This window comes from Carassius gibelio, chromosome B17 (assembly GCF_023724105.1).
Source record: "Carassius gibelio isolate Cgi1373 ecotype wild population from Czech Republic chromosome B17, carGib1.2-hapl.c, whole genome shotgun sequence".
In the NCBI taxonomy this organism is placed as follows: domain Eukaryota; kingdom Metazoa; phylum Chordata; class Actinopteri; order Cypriniformes; family Cyprinidae; genus Carassius; species Carassius gibelio.
Window position 1 is genome coordinate 4,872,661 of NC_068412.1, and position 17,948 is coordinate 4,890,608.

The 17,948-nt window shown below is 37.9% G+C and overlaps 1 protein-coding gene across 3 annotated transcripts in view; it reads right to left on the reverse strand.

Annotated features, from left to right (window-relative positions):
* The window catches only part of paplna (papilin a, proteoglycan-like sulfated glycoprotein), a 46,093-nt gene extending 36,999 nt beyond the window's left edge, over positions 1-9,094 (reverse strand). For 2 of the 3 annotated variants that reach the window (XM_052580596.1, XM_052580595.1), the window contains exons 1-7: positions 8,949-9,087; positions 7,218-7,262; positions 7,049-7,123; positions 5,540-5,643; positions 1,130-1,190; positions 561-663; positions 293-423 (exon numbers count right to left, since the gene is read on the reverse strand). In XM_052580596.1, coding sequence (XP_052436556.1) covers positions 293-423; positions 561-663; positions 1,130-1,190; positions 5,540-5,643; positions 7,049-7,099 — 450 coding nt within the window. In that variant the 5' untranslated portion in view covers positions 7,100-7,123; positions 7,218-7,262; positions 8,949-9,087. Of the gene's footprint in view, positions 1-292; positions 424-560; positions 664-1,129; positions 1,191-5,539; positions 5,644-7,048; positions 7,124-7,217; positions 7,263-8,948 lie in introns of all 3 variants that reach the window. The other variant, XM_052580597.1, reaches the window with a different exon arrangement.
* Between the last annotated feature and the right edge of the window lie 8,854 nt (positions 9,095-17,948).

The following is a 17,948-nucleotide window of genomic DNA, read 5'->3' on the forward strand; positions in this document are numbered from 1 at the left end:
AGGTCTGCCAGAACCTGTTCTGAAATGTGTTCCTGTGGGCAGGGGATCTGTTACACAGCCAGTGTTTTGATAGCTTTAGCAGCAGAGCAGAAATAGGGAATGAAACTAGAACCCACTCAAAGAGAGTTCACCAAGAGTGGTTCTGTCTCTAAATTCGTCTGCTATCTAAAGATAAATAAAATGTAAATACACTACTGGGCCTCAATTATCCACTAGCTGACTGACCGACCATCTGGATCATCATTGAAAAACTCGATGAGATTTATTCCACACTCAGGTAAGTTGTGCTAACCTTACAGAGCCCGTCCACACAGATGTCCTTTCCTCCGGGGTGGCAGCGTGTGCCGTCCACCACCGAAGACTTGTGCCGAAAGTAGAAGTTCTCTCCTCTGGGAATGCAGTTGAGCTCACAGGGGTTTTCTCCTGAACGGAAGAGAGAAGATACAGCATAACATTGGTACTGTCACCTGCACAGAACCTCTAGTATACCATGCTAAATATTTCATTTTGTGTTGAATCAGCCGAAGTGCAGTGCAGAATCACTTCCTGTCTGTACATACCACCATAGTACGGCAGCCATTTGTAGCGCTTTCCTTGGAAATCAGAGCCATCAAACTGAGAGCACTGCTCCTCTCTGAAATCCCTTGATCCCTCGGGACAGTCCTGATAAGGTTTGGGGTCCGAAGATTAATACTTTTATTCAGCAAGGATGCATCAAATGGATTAAAAGTGACAGTAAAAGCATTGATAAAATTGCAAGAAGTTTCAGTGTGGAATAAATGCTGTTCTGTGACACTGGAGACTGGAGTAATGGTGCTGAAAATTCAGCTTTACGTCACATGAATAAATTACAGTTTAATACATATTCACATAGAAAAAGGAGCTGTTTTAAATTGCAATAGTTTTTTACAATATTACTTTTTTTTTTTACTGTATTTTTTATCAATAAAGTGCAGTCTTAGTGAGCTTCTTGCAAAAACGTTCATGACCACAAACTTTTGAATGATAATGTAGATATTAATAATGTCAAAGCAAAATACAATATACAATCAACTTTAGTATGGTACTAATGGATCAGATATCCAATTTCATTTCTAGCATGCACATGGGTCAGGTTTCCAGTGTGTACCTGGATATTACACGAGCGATAGGACTTCTCTGGACCCACACAGCTATGACCTCCATCAGTTCTGTAGAAAGAGGAACTAAGGTGAGATCTTCACAAAACACACTATTGCAAGGTGATCTGGAAAACCAAGTTCATATTTGCAGCTGACAATGTTATTAACATTAAATACCATCAACTCAGTGTTGTTGTGTAACGTTACTGTAATGTAGCATGGTAACTAGCATCTTTGCATTATACAAAGGTGAAAATAAAAAGTGTTCAATCATGCACGTATAACACACAATTCAATGCAATTCCCATTTATTTGTATAGCACTTATCACAATACAACTCAAGATATTTTAAATGCCTCTTAGAGCCCCCCCAAAAAGTTTGAAAACACCTTCAAATCAAGCGTCTCCTATTATAGACATGTCTAAGGATGCATACAAATGCACACCCTTGCTAAAGAAACACACCCACAAGTGTTCTCTGCTTATAGGTGTGTACAGAGACACAACACGTTCTGCACTACTTCATATGTTTACTCGTCTGGTCCAAAGTCGTCATCCCGTTCTCCTGTCCTACAGCTGCGTGGAGTTTCCAGTATTTCCAAATGTTATGTCAGCACATGACAGACAGTAATATTGCGACAGTAATAATTTGTGTGAGTCACCCGGCGAGACAAAAAGACACAGGAGTACACAGGTACGAACACTCGCACCAAGCTGGAAGAGAGATGTCTGAAAGTCCCAGAAACGTCGCCTCAGGGGAACATTCTAGTCTTGAGCGATAAGTGTGTTCAAAAGCTCAAATTACTCACATGTTCACTTGTAAAACTCAGTTTCTGGGAAGTTCTGACACACATGCACGTTTATGTTTCTCAAAGCATCGTGCATGCAAACAAAGACAGAAGAGATTCCAACTGGTAGAAGCCTACCTTTTCTTATGGGAAAGTATTATTTAACTTAATTTGGGCTGGGCAAATAATTTAAAGAGGAGTGGTACATTTATAGAAAATCTGCCTCCTTTTCATACTCGCCGTTCACTGAGTAAAATGCAAGACTAAACACGCAGACCAGATTCCAACACCCAGATTTATGACCAAAGCTCTCAATGTCAAGTCCCTATCACTGAAACTCACACTTATACACTTACCACGGTCCTCTTAGAGTGCGTACTTGACCTTGACCTTGCATACTTGACTAGAAACATTGCAGATGATACACTTTTAAAAATAAAGGTTCCAAAAAGGGTTTGCAGTGATGCCATATGAGAACCATTTTTTTTTTCTTAGTGTGAAGAAGATTTTTAAATTCTCACTATGAAGAACCAATGGAAAGCTTTCATGGATGGTAAAGGTTCTGCATGGAACAAAAAAATATTTCTACTTTTCACATTTTTAGTCTAGAGCGGTCAAACGATTAATCACATCCGAAAATAAACGTTTTATTTATATATACAGTATTGTTCAAAATAATAGCAGTACAATGTGACTAACCAGAATAATCAAGGTTTTTAGTATATTTTTTATTGCTACTTGGCAAACAAGTTACCAGTAGGTTCAGTAGATTGTCAGAAAACAAACAAGACCCAGCATTCATGATATGCACGCTCTTAAGGCTGTGCAATTGGGCAATTAGTTGAAAGGGGTGTGTTCAAAAAAATAGCAGTGTCTACCTTTGACTGTACAAACTCAAAACTATTTTGTACAAACATTTTTTTTTCTGGGATTTAGCAATCCTGTGAATCACTAAACTAATATTTAGTTGTATGACCACAGTTTTTTAAAACTGCTTGACATCTGTGTGGCATGGAGTCAACCAACTTGTGGCACCTCTCAGCTGTTATTCCACTCCATGATTCTTTAACAACATTCCACAATTCATTCACATTTCTTGGTTTTGCTTCAGAAACAGCATTTTTGATATCACCCCACAAGTTCTCAATTGGATTAAGGTCTGGAGATTGGGCTGGCCACTCCATAACATTAATTTTGTTGGTTTGGAACCAAGACTTTGCCCGTTTACTAGTGTGTTTTGGGTCATTGTCTTGTTGAAACAACCATTTCAAGGGCATGTCCTCTTCAGCATAGGGCAACATGACCTCTTCAAGTATTTTAACATATGCAAACTGATCCATGATCCCTGGTATGCGATAAATAGGCCCAACACCATAGTAGGAGAAACATGCCCATATCATGATGCTTGCACCTCCATGCTTCACGGTCTTCACTGTGTACTGTGGCTTGAATTCAGAGTTTGGGGGTCGTCTCACAAACTGCCTGTGGCCCTTGGACCCAAAAAGAACAATTTTACTCTCATCAGTCCACAAAATGTTCCTCCATTTCTCTTTAGGCCAGTTGATGTGTTCTTTGGCAAATTGTAACCTCTTCTGCACATGCCTTTTTTTTAACAGAGGGACTTTGCGGGGGATTCTTGAAAATAGATTAGCTTCACACAGACGTCTTCTAACTGTCACAGTACTTACAGGTAACTCCAGACTGTCTTTGATCATCCTGGAGGTGATCATTGGCTGAGCCTTTGCCATTCTGGTTATTCTTCTATCCATTTTGATGGTTGTCTTCCGTTTTCTTCCACGTCTCTCTGGTTTTGCTCTCCATTTTAAGGCATTGGAGATCATTTTAGCTGAACAGCCTTTCATTTTTTGCACCTCTTTATAGGTTTTCCCCTCTCTAATCAACTTTTTAATCAAAGTACGCTGTTCTTCTGAACAATGTCTTGAACGACCCATTTTCCTCAGCTTTCAAATGCATGTTCAACAAGTGTTGGCTTCATCCTTAAATAGGGGCCACCTGATTCACACCTGTTTCTTCACAAAATTGATGACCTCAGTGATTGAATGCCACACTGCTATTTTTTTGAACACACCCCTTTCAACTAATTCAACTAATTGCCCAATTGCACAGCCTTAAGAGCGTGCATATCATGAATGCTGGGTCTTGTTTGTTTTCTGAGAATCTACTGAACCTACTGGTAACTTGTTTGCCACGTAGCAATAAAAAAATATACGAAAAACCTTGATTATTCTGGTTAGTCACATTGTACTGCTATTATTTTGAACAATACTGTACATCCATGTGTACTGTGTATATTTATGATATGGGTCTCATTCATGAAACACGAGCAGAACGCATTTTTGTGTAAATCGTGTGTAAAGTGGTTCTGGCGTAAATTTTCGGATTCATTAAAATGTTTGTATTCTCCAAATGTTAGTTAGTACGAAATGAATCTACACCTGCTCCCAGCCACGCGTAAATAGTGCGTTTAACGTCTGAACGTTTTGCTAATTAATACGGCTGCATTTTAATTAATAATCGGGTACATATTTACACAGCATTTTGAAAAAAATATTATATATAGTAATTAAATACGGTTTTTCTTTTCACTTCTGGGACTGTTCGATTAACAGATGAAACTCCATTAACAGCATCTGTAATATGCTGCCAAGCTTCCTTTCTTTTTTAGGACCTGATACGCCACTAGTACGCTTGAAAATAAAACGTGGCATTTTGAATGAACTTCTGATAATAAAACTTCAATTTCTGCAGCTGAGAATTTTTTATTTTTCATTCGCTTTTGAGAAGACATGTTGAAATCCTTTGTTTGGTGTCATAATATGATACTCATATATAGTTGTCAGTCGGGTTTAATGGGCGGGATTTATGGTAATTGAGAATGAGCGTGCACGCGCGTCCCATTTACGACTGATTGGAATTCATTAACACACACATTTCACTATCACATCTGACGTTTACAAAGTTTTTGTGAATCAGGAAAAGAGTTTTCGGGAAGTTCTCTTTACGCGCAAATCACTCACATATTAACTCGTATATTTACGAATGTTTCATGAATGAGACCCAATAAAACTACACACAGTACACACACAAAACTTTTATCACGATTAATCGTTTTATGGCATACATTTTCACATTTAATTCACTTGGCGTTTCTTAGTAAAATTTACTAGCAATTTCTATACTAAAATAGTTTCTACATCATTTTTTTCAGTGTAGATGCCAATACAGAACCTTTATATTTAAGAGTGTAAATAACATCTTAAGGACAGGAATAGAGAATAGGGTTTCTTTAACTGAACACCTGGAGGCCAGGCCTGTTTCTATACAGCCAAAAGATGTAAACAAGGATGATGACTGGTGCTTTCAACCGTGGGCTCTTCTCCACACTGAATAATGACACAGCTGTCTTGACCTGCCTTGACTAGGTTCACGTCTCAGTTTACCGTCTTCTTTTAAACTGGATATTCTCCTTTCAGCTAGAGAAGAATAGCTCTCTCTCTTGTGCATTCAAAGCACTATTCAATATCTAGTGTTTTAGCTCTGACGGACCTCTTGACATCCGTTTCATCCCTGAACTAACTCAAGTGAACATGATGACAGTCTGCCACTCACCGCTGGGTTACACATCGTCTGGTCCTCATCGTAATCCCACCGCCACAGCTGCGACTGCATTCACTGTACGGACCCCACTCATCCCAGAAATCACCCGTGGGTTGCTATAAACATGGTTAGCACATCATCAGTTTTTATCAAATCACATACTGTATGAAGATAGTTCAAGTCATGAGGAAATTATGTTTTCTGCCACATTACGATATACATCCTATAAGATTATCTGAAAAGAAAAAAAAGCAAGGCAGGACTTGGTTCAGTGCAGCAGTTGCTGATTGGATGTTGAGATGTGGGCGTGGCTCTCGAAAGTGGAGGTGAGCTTGAAGGGGCGGAGTTTAAGATAATGATGAGAAAAGCTGTGATAAATGATTGGAGAAGAAATGCATATGATGTCACTGGAGATCAATCTGTCATTTTCACTGGAAGGTCCAGTAATGACACTACATCAAGCATTTGCCAAACAGAAAGGGTGAATTTTCCTGTCATGCCGTCTGCAAGCTTTAATCACTCTGTGGTATTTTAAGATAACTGAAATATTGTGCTCCTATCAATTACAATTAATCTCTGGGATGCTTGATTTGGATTGGTCAATCTTGCTATTCTGTGTTCTTCAAATAATGATGCTAATCTGCCTTTCCACTATCCAGACAAGCGATTTTTTATTCATAGCTGCCATAAATGTTGCAAGTGTCACTCCACACCTTTTCTACTCGCGTGAAAAAAAATCCAGCTCAATTAAATAATCATTTTATGTGTGTGTTCATTCACTGATTTGGCAAGTAGCTGTGTGATTATGTTGTTAATGTGATGAAGTACAACTGTAGTTCCTCTGCTAAAACACCTGTGTGATGTGAAAAAAATGATAATACAAACATCGAGATAAGTGGAGCACTTTAGTGCAGATCGCATTTGAGGATATTTGGAAACATCCAAACACTTAATCTGAAAGTCGGTGTGTAGCATTTCCTGAATGCAGCACTAATACTGTAACATTCACACAGTTATAAAGCTGCCATGAAATAAAAATTATATTTTCTAATCTTTTTTGTTATGTTAGCAATTCATCCATGTACATGTTTCATGTTTTAATTTTTATTTAACCTATGCAGCCAGGACTTCTGCATTAATTTAGTTAGATTAAACAACTGATGAATAGAAAGATGTACATTATAATAACCGAAGAAAAAGTCAATTTCATTGTGACTTAAGTGTGACTTAAGTGCTCAGATGTCTCCAAATAGAGCCACTATTGTATTTTCTAAAATTCCTAAACGAACAGTTCTGTATTTCTGTACTATGTCTCAGAGTATATGAAACGTGGCTAGCTTTTAGATATAAATTGTAAAGCAGATGAGGTTTGTCCTCTCACACCATGTGTTGGGATGTTTTGTTTAACAGTTACATGTCTCTGTTTCAGATTTCCTAGTATTCTACATTACATGATGATGTAAGTGTAATTTATTGACCGGAACTGTCATCTGTTACAGACTACTGAAATATTTCACTCACCATGAAAGCAGAGGCCAGTAACAGCTGTAGACAGGCCACAACCGACAGCATCCTGATGCTCGACGTCAATCCTGTCTGGATACAGCACACAGCACACAGCACACATGCTTAAACCACAACACCTGTGCCACACAATATAACGTGTGCAGATGACACGTGGACAATATACCTGATGTCTTCTGCCAATTCAGTGTTCACACACCCAACGTCCGTCCTGTGACAGACAAAGGTGTGTGTTAGATTTCTGTTCATTTGGCAATGCCCTGAGGCTGTGCATGCTCAAACAGACAAGACACATCACCTCGGCTCAAAACATGAATTATGAAGAAAAAAAAACATTAGATTGGCAACGCAGGAACGCATGCCAAACAGCCCCCGGAAAGGGCTACTAGAAATGTTACATTTGCAATTGTAGCCAAGAAAATCAAAACTTTCCATTATTTGGTAGCCTAGAATGGCCAATGCACAGCCCTGAACCAAACAAGAGATTTTAGCTGAGGAAAAGAAAACAGTGCATCATACACTGTCATTCGGAAGAAAAAAAAAGTTTGCACAGAAACAAATGTAATCAGTATGTGCTCTAAAACTAACCCAAACATATTCAATATCCTCTGACTCCATTAACTCATAGTCTGAAGCTAAAAATCCAAGTACAAGATCATACACTGCACTTTCTGTAAAACAGACTTCAGAATTACTATAAAATTATAAATTCTGTTTTTGAAGGGAAAAATTATTGTAATATGAAATCAGTGGATGCACTGATTGTTTTGACTGAACTGAAACAGGTTTTTTATGTTAGAGGCTAAGATTCAGTGCCATTACAATTCACTGGTGCTCACCAAGTGCCAAAACTGCAGATTTTGCAAGAGCAACGACCTGTCAGTCTCAAATGGCCATATGAAATTAAACTTCAGATAGATGAATTATTATTTAGTCCTCAGTTGTGTGACATTAGTTTCTCTTCCCATCATCCCATCTTTGTTTCTGAAGCTGCCTGAGGTTGCAGTGATCTGAGGGCACTGAGGTTTGTTTGCTGTGTGTGTGGCACTATTGTTTGAAGCAGATCAGCGTAACTGTGATTTGGGGCAGCCAACGGTGAACCGCTTCAGCTCAGTGATGTCAGTATGCACTGGACTTCTGGGTAGTCTGGCAACACTCTCAGAAATCATGTTCAAACAGCCTGAAACAAGCTACTAAAGATCTTTAATATAGTAAATGACTGCTTTGCTGCTAGTCTGAGCATGCTTTTTCCTGCCAACGCCGACGCAAGTTGTGTTTTTCTGAACCGCAGAAGAACCTGTGTTTGTTTCAGATTTTGTTCAGATGTGAAATACATTGTATACCTTTCATAAATTCATAGCGATGTGTGATGTAAACTTTACTTGTATATGTAATCTCTCCTATTAAAACACACCTAATAGTCATCGAAATGGACAAACAGCTAAAATATACTACGAACAAAAGACTAACAATTTAACTAGCAGCAGCTTTGCTGTATGAAACTTTAATGTATCTAAAACTAATCATGTTGTTATATAATGTTGACTGAGAGACTGTAATATTTGTAATGAATTTCACACCACTTTACATTAAATGTGATAAGAAATGTTAAAGGATATTTTAAACTTATTTTGATTAATCTGAACTTGCTTTGTTTCAATTACATCAAATACTTTCTCACTGTTTACTTTCAGTTCAGTGTTTCTAAGTGTTTTCTCTTTTTTCCGTTTTAACCAATAATCCAGCCAGAGTGAAATAGGATTCCCACATCAATCCCCGACAGAGACTTTGATGAACTGCTCGTGTTTCAGCGAGAACCTTACAAACTCTCTTCTTTTCCTCACACAGAAACACACTGAAAGAGAAATGAACAATAGCTCGTAAACATATAACTCACTCTGTCTTGTTCCGGATGTCGAAAGCAAGCAGAATTGATGATTGCATCTCACGCGGAGGATCTGCTCTCTGAACTCTCTCTCTCTCTGAGGAGCGCGAGGGAAGACTGCGCTTAAATGTCCAGAGTGAGTCACACGCGCACACACACGCGCGCGCGCGCACGCAGCACTGAGAATTTAAGAAGCATTCAATTCTAACGTTTTAATAGTGGGAAAACTCCCCTTACAAAAATAGCCTATAACAATCGTTTCCGCCAATTAACAATTGCCAAACCTTACAAATGCCACAGTACTGTTGTATAATTGTGATAATGTTTTGTCACGAATAGCATAAATAATACTAATAATTAAACGAAACGATGGAAATATGACGTTTCTTACAAATCCTATTTCATCAGAAACAACAAAGTGCAGATGAGTGTACGAATCTATAATTAAGATATTGATTTCACAGTGTTAACAGCTTCAGTGATTTTAATGGGAGTTTCTGGGAGGGATTGAACTCTAGACTGTCAGTGAAAATGATCTTTAATAATGTAAATGTTATTTGCTCTCTTTCTGAACAATGAAAGATTAGTAGCAATATTTATATCACATTAACTTTCAATGTTGAATTCAAATTTAATATAAAGTCATACATACATTTTATCTATAGCCTATATCTAAATAAAAACAGGCTCAGTATATATGACCCAAAGTAACTAGTAACTAACTACTTTTTTTTTATCCGATACTCTTTTACTCTTACTCAAGTAACTATTCACACTAGTACTTTTACTTTTACTTGAGTAAATATTTCTAGAAGTACTTTTTCTTTTACTTGAGTACAGTTTTTGGGTACTCTACCCACCTCTGCTTGTTTGTCATTTTTATCCTGTCGTGAACCACTTGTTGTATTGGAAATAAGGTTTTTGCAGGGCTTTTAAATATATATAAATGACTATTTAATTTATTGATAGTGGTAATTCTAATTCATTAATAAAAGTTGAAACCTTTTACAAAATACCATCTCTGCATAAAATGTAACTAATGTCACTAATAATTAATTTCAGGATTTTGGGAAACATAAATTCCTGAACATGATGAATGATGGGATACACTAAGCCTGAGTCATTGTATTATTCACTTAAGCCATTCATTTAAAAACACTGAAGCTTTTGTGTGCTGCCTGAACATAAAATAACTATGTTAAATCAAAAATGGACAATATTTAGTGCACATCAAAATGGTTGATTTGTCACTTTATGGTAAACGTAAAAAAGCTAAGCTAATGTTTTCAGATAATCCTTTCTGCTGTCAGAATGTACTATTTGCTGAGAAATATAACTTTCTGATCATTCATTATAGTTCATATTTTCTGATTTCCATAGTATGTGTATGAATTCCGGTACTTTTGCCATAAAGTGACATATCAACCATTTGGTAGAGGCCGATATTTTAAAAATTATGGGACGTGTTGAAAAAAAATACATTGAGTGTGGTAACTAATGACATAAGGAGATAAGAAATGCAAACAAAAAATTTTTCAAATGCTTTTTTCTTGGTGGGGCAGTTAAAGGGTTAATATTCTTGAGATGCACAATTAATCCCTACTTTAATCACTAAATTAACCCACTTAACTCTCTTTTTTACATAAGAGTTTGCAGTTTAACACTGCATCAAGAAGATGATTCCAAACAGAATTTAAGAATAGTTTTATAGATTATTTTATGTTTTATACTCTTTACTACAATTTACAGTTGTTGATTTTTGTAGGCAGAGTAAAAATACCCAGAGTAACTCAGTATTAACTAATGGTGTTTTGAACTGTTGTATAAAAGCAATATCGCACACTCACAATCAGCTATTGGTCTGAATATCAGCATGGTTTTATTCCTTAGGAAGAATAATCTCTGAAATCTGTATTAAATCATAGATGATTTGGAATAACTCACTCAAAAGTTGGTAATGCTGCTACAAAATGAAGCATTACACCTCGGTGTGCATACATTTTTAACAATGTCTGGAATCAATTATTCTGCTCTTTTTTTCTGTAATACATAACCAAAGATTTATATTTAAGCTCTATTTAAATAAAGATGGAGGTGATCTAATAAATAATGATAAATATTCTGTGTAATCAAGAGCTCAAAAGACATGCATTGGTCTGCTGAGGAAAAACAAGCTGTGCCCTCTAGCATCAGGAGCTGGTATTGACAGGATTTATCCACTCCTTACAGATAGATCATCTTCATCAGAGTGATGTCTGGCGGTCATCATACTGGTCATCTCATTGACTCCAAGACAAACCACTGAGGCAAAAAAAAAGTAGTGTAAAGTCATCCATGCTCCATCCTTTCCCTTTAGAATGAAGTTCTTTTGTTTGTTTTTTTTGTTTGTCTCAATAGTCCTGGACTCATATGGATGGGATTTGTATTTATTCTTTCACAGCACCTCACTCTAATTTTAAACATAATCCAGTGTTAAATGTAGTTGTGTAGAAACTTTACGGCCACTGGGAAACCACATTTCACATTTCAGGGTAATGTTTTATATTAAAGGACCTTTATCAGTTTTTATTTACAATTTGTTAAAATGTAAATAAAGGTAAATACATGTTTATTTAATTAAATATATACATATTTTTTGGGGGAAATAACTTTTTCACAATGCTATATGAACTCAGTGAATTAAACTTCAGGTAAGCCGACTGAATCAGCAGAGAAGCACTTCAGAGTACTATAGAAATAATAACATTGCATAATAATACATAACAACATTATATAGTGGTGACAGATAGCACCATACATTCAGGGTGCTATGCGACTGTTTTCCCCACAGTGCACTATAGCATAATTACTTATTTTGCCAGTATCAACATTTTTAATGTATGGGAAATATTAAGGTATGGATCTTCTAAAAGCTACAAGGATAAAATCACTGATTTTAATCTGGAATTATAATTTATACCAATATTTTGCAGATTTCTCATTCAAATTAGAAGGCATTTTAATGTGAAACCACTGCACCAATAGTGGACATTGCACTGAAGAAAGTACGATTAATTTCCCAAACTTGATATATTTCCTTGACTTGGATGTAGGGACTGGGAACAGGCTAATTACTGGAACAGTTTTATCAGCTTTAGGTGAACTAACAGTGTACCCATTTTTCCCTTAAATAGCTGGCTTTGCATATTGTGACAGGAACCAAAAATGCATCATAGAGGCCTCTAATTTGAGTGATTAGGTCTGAGTGATTATAGATTGTGTAATGTTGAGGGAACAATATTTCAAGGTTAAAGTCTAAATTTAAATGCATTTTGTAAATCCATGCAGACAGCAAAGCTTGATCTAGTCCTCTTTCTAAACCGATTACCTGGAAAAGGGTAGACTTGGATATAAACTTTGCAACTACATGACATCAAAACCCATGTTGGCGCGATCTATAACCTAACCACCACCCTTTGGATTTAGTGTCCAAAAGAGTGAGAGAAACAGATTGCTTTAAAACTACTCATTCACATGTACAGTCGCCAGCAGGATTCAGCCATTTCCATTTGATTAGATAATCCTCTGTAGGTCAACCATGTGTTCAGGCATTACATTAACCAGAGTGTGATTTTACTTTGTTCAATGACAGGGATTCACTTCACAAAATGCCTTGTCATTGCCACAGTTTTACAACTACCTCATATTTCAAATACTGGGAGCTTAACAATTCTAGTATCGTTGCTTTGTCTCTTCTTCAACCATAATCAAGAATATTCTGTTAGCAAAAAATTGCAGATTGCCATTCTTTCGTTACACAGAAACCAAACATTTAAGGAGTGAACTAAGGTACATTTAAATCAACATCAGCATATTTTACATTGGACCACTCCTCGACCTAAAACACACCAGCAGGAGCACACAGCGTGTAATTATTAAATATGTTTCCAAGTCCATGTAGTTTCCTTCTCTTCTTTGTAACAAGTCTCTGTAATCAAAAATATTCTCAACATGTAGCTAGTGAACATTAGGTTGTCAGTCCGATTGTGGTTTCTCAAAGTTGTCGGCTGAGCTTCTGGGCTTGCCTTTCCTTTGCGTCAAAAGCATACTTGGTGTCCTGCAACTGCTCGATGATCTCCTTAGCCTCCTTCATGTCCTGGGCCAGCTGGTTGTACTTCTCAGCGAGCTCCTGGTTCTCCCTGCGGAGCTCCACCACCAGCTGGCTCAGCTCCTCGCTCTGCCGGCCACAGTGCTGCTTCAGCTGCTCCATCTCCACGAGGGTCACCTCCATGCGGTTCACCAGGCCTTCCAGTTTTTCCTTCGACATGGTGTCTAGTTGAAGTTGTAGGACTGGGTTGCAGAGTGTAAGAGTGAAAGATAAGAGAGTGGCTGTGTCCTTGGTGGCGGTGGTGTGACTAAACTAATCACTAATGGCCTAATCCTTGAGCGCTGGCTTGTCTTGTATGCCATAGGACACTCCCTCACAGTTCTAGTAATCCCATTAGAGGAGCTATCCTTAGCCACATCTCCTGTAGTCTCGGTGGTCTAGATGCTCAAGACTCGCCTCCAGAGATTAGAGAGTCTTGTATGGCCTCAAGTAAGCCAGCTTAATACAGTACCGGGAATTGAATGGACCTGGGGTAAACAGACTATCAAGAAAAGGTGTAACCAAATTTAGCTCTGCTTCCTCACACTGCCACAAATAAGTTTTAAACCAAACCGAACTGAACCCAACTTGACATTAGGTATTTTGGGTGGTTATTCATTAACCCAACTCAAAAGAGTCCATCCCCAATCTCTGTGATGTTTTGCCCTCTCAACTGATATCTTTCTATTTCATTTGCCATAACATTTTACACTGCATACCTCCCATCTTTTTGGGAATGAAGCCCACAACCGTATCGCTACTACAATTGTGCTCTACTGCAGGGACGTGCGATGCTGGTTCTGGTGGTCCACTCTTGCACAGTTTAGCTACATTTCTAATCAAACACACCTGAAAAAAGTATTCAAGATTGCTCAAAAATTCCAGGCAGGTGTGTTTGATTGGGGATGGAACCAAACTCTGCAGATTAGAACAACAACACTTCCAGGACTGAAGTTTCCCAACCCCTTTGTCCAATCCCTGAACAATGAACAGCACTCTCTTCCACCCTCAATACCCATGTCTGAAGTGCCCTTGAGCAAGGCACTGAACCCCCAGTTGGTCCCTGTGTGCTGGGTATATACTGCTCCAGGGGTGTGTTCACTTCTGACTGCTGTGTTTGTGCACTGTGATGGTTTAAATTCAGAGCACCAATTTTGAGTATGGGTCACCATACTTGGCAAATGTCATGACTTTCTCTTTCAAGAAAGTGGCATTTTAGAAGCAGGAATGGACACTTATAGGACCTCTAGAACAGTGGTTTTCAAACTTGTTCCAGGGGACCCACAGCTCTGCACATTTTGCATGTCTCCCTAAATTATACACCTGAATCCGAGGAACAGGATTAAAAACCACTCCTCCAGAAACCCATAGGAACATATATTGAAGTGGTGGTCAACATCGGACCTGGATAGCCACAGTCCTGCAGAGTTCGGTTCCAAACCTAATCAAACACACCTGGACAAGCTAATCAAGTTCTAATACTGTGTTCCATTTAAACTTGGAAGCTGGAACCTCCGAGTTGGTAGTAGGAATTTTGAAGGCTATACTTACACTTAGGCCCTGTATACACAAACTTGATTATTTTTAAAAACATAGCTTTTTCTACACGGTTTGGCCATTCATCCACACGAAACCACAGCGGCCATGCTCTTGAAAGTTCATCCTAGCGTTCATTTGCATTTTTATGTGGACAGAGATTTAAAAAAAAAAAACGAAAAAAACAAAAGGTTAAGCTCAGTTTATAAAAATAACCGTGTACGTGTGGACATGGCCTTAGTGTGTTTTCATTTTAAAATGCATAACTTTTTCTACAGTTAGTCCTGTCATTTACACTACTCCGGCATTTTCAACCCTCGAAAATTACGACTTTTTAAAATGCTGCAGACCAAATTTATTTTGAAAACTTGTTGCATTTCAGTGTAAACGGAGCAAAACAGAGACTTCTAAAATGATGGTGTGGCTGCCCACATTTACTCTGCATATCGTTGATGACCGTGTAAACAATAGCATCATGATCATTGTGCCCATAGATATGAATAGGTGGATGCTCCATTCGACCGCTCAAAGCATGTTAAGGCGCCCACCATCTAAATAACAGGCCATCTACCTACATTTCTATGGTGGTATCTGCATGAATGGTTATGTGACATGAGTTTTCTCTTGTGAAGTGTAGACAGAGATTGTTTCTGAGATACAGTGAAAACCCCTTTTAAAATGAAAACGCACAAGAGTAAACAGGGCCTAAGTGGAACGCACTCCCAAGTTGGAGTTCTGACTCGAAATCCCTGAGAAATCACTCAAACTTCAGAATCCAATAAGGCCGTTCAGTGTATCAAAAGAAGAGAAACAGTGTTAACATATTGTGCACTAGCAGTCATGTTTGTCCAAGTCTCAATAAACTTAATAAGTGGTCCACACAGTACTATCCAACATTTATTTGTGGAGATGATACTTTGGCGTAATCTAGGCAAAATACCACTTTTTATGTGTTTTTAATCGACTGGTTTAACGACGGAATCATCCATCACTGTGTGATGTCATTCCCAGCTCCAACATCCAATTTCCGAGGTAAATGTAATGCAGCAAAAGGGTTACCAGAATTTGACGGGCAGGTTAGTTCTTATGAAGGTTGGAGCAAATCGAGACGATGTTGGTGACCCCTGATATATGGCTTAGGTCAGGGCTCTTCAACTCCAACCCAGTTAAGCTTAGCTTTAACCCTAACAAATGGACTGGAATCAGCTAATATAGAACTGGGTTGACTTCATTTTACACTGCACAGGCCGACTGGCATCTGCTTTGAAGCAGTGCATGCAAGTTAGAAATTTTCCCTGACTTGACTTTGTACAACATCACGTCACTGTTGCGTGTGCTATCAAAATTCACAGGATGGATTAACCAATGACAAAGATCATGTGTTTTGTTTTTATTCCGACACCTTCAGGGGCCTGTACCATGAAGCTGGATTAGCTGGCTAGCCAGGTAAGTTTCAGTTTAGTTTGCAGACTTTGCACCAATCCTGGGTTTTAGGTACCATGTAAGTGGCTTGGCTTTTAGCTGCATTCATTGCCATAGTAACTTACACTCCACAGCTAACCTGCTCCGGGGCAGGTTATGTTCTGAGTTAGAGATCTCAAACTGAAGCTGGACCAATCAGATGTGAGAAAAGTGACACATGTCTGACGCAAAGTCACTCCAGTGTATCTTGCTCCAAATTAAATGTCACTAATGTTAAAAAAAAAAAAAAAAAAAAGTAGTCTGGCTTTAATGATAATTATATTATATAATTATTGTGGTTCATATTATTATTATTTATCTTTTACACACAAGCAATTTTAGTTAAACAGTTATTATAAATCGTTTATTTTAAATAAATATAAATGTATACCGATCATGTGATATAAATAAGCTGTAGTATCAAAAGATTGCACTATTTAAAAAAATAAAAAATCTGACCTTACATGTTCTAGTCTCTACCACTATATATTTTATGTATGAACTAAGTTAACAAGTTTCACTTGTGACTTCACTGATAGAGCAAGATTATTTATTTTATTTGTCCTGTTTAAATTTGTCATATTCTTCAATCTCTTAACCTTTAGCAAAACCTTTAACCTTGGTACCAACAGAGCCGGATTGGAGAAGTTTGGTTTCGTCAACTCAAAACTAATCCTGTAACTCTGAATTTGTTCAGCTACCATCATGGTACAGGCCCCAGTTCTACTAAAGCTCACAAAATCTGATCTTATAATAGTACAAATATTAGAGTAATCCTAATGCTATATTACATTTATTTAAAAAAAATGGTTAAAATATAGAAACTACTTGTATTTAAAAAGTATAGCCTTGTCGTTATTATTGTAAACAGGCTTTGGATTAAGCAGTATATGAAGAACTGTAGAAAAATTGTTGCCACATGAGCTTGTCTGAAATGTGTTTATTTGAAGAATACTCAATCTATTCCATTTCATCTGTTTATAAAGTATGCAACATTAGCATAACTACAGGAAGCGGAAAGTGTCCAAATTTAAGTCTCCGTTTCAACTCCACCCAGCAGTTGGCAAATCCCACAGATTAGATAAATCCAACCACAACCAAAGTGTTGAGAACTACTTGCAAAATACAGACCATTGGGTCAACTGGGAAGTCTGCAAGACACTGGCCCTCCAGGCCCAGAGTTGAAGAGCCCTGTCTTTGGTCCTTCCTTCAATGCAAATCTTTATTTTTTTTTTTTTTTTTTTGCCATGTTCTAGAGCTTTAAAAACAGCTTGAGCAATAGTATTAGTGATGTGCCAGTGCCTGTTGTGATTTTGTGGAAATCTGTTGATTACACCTGTGGCATAACAAGATCATTGCAGACTTCAGGCGAGACGCTGAGGTGGAATGTGAAGGCTCAGCTTGATGCTAATCACCAAGGTACAATCACAAAAGAGAACCATGGCCATCCCAGGATGCCATGCCAAGCTGGCCCCATGGAAACTGCTACTACCTCTAGAGATTCAGGCAACGTGCCAAATACAAAGGGTCAGAGACTTGGATGAGGTTCGGCAGTCCTGTAACACTGTGGAATTTCTCAAATGTTCCCACCATTTCCAGGCCTTTAACATTAGCAAGATGGAACAATAGGTCAAGACAATGAACCCCAAAGTAATGTGACTTGACTGTTCCCTAATGTCCTCAAGAGTTGGCCAGTCCACCTGAAGGTTAACTCATTTGCCATTCTTAATTATGACAACCCTGATTATAAAACAGTTTGGACCCCATTTACATATTAAGAGTATCTTCTTGTGATCAGATCAATGACATGATTGTAAATACCAGGTGTACTTAAGGCGGAAAAAAACAACAAAAAAAGATATTTCAATGGGAAATGATTTGATGGAGAC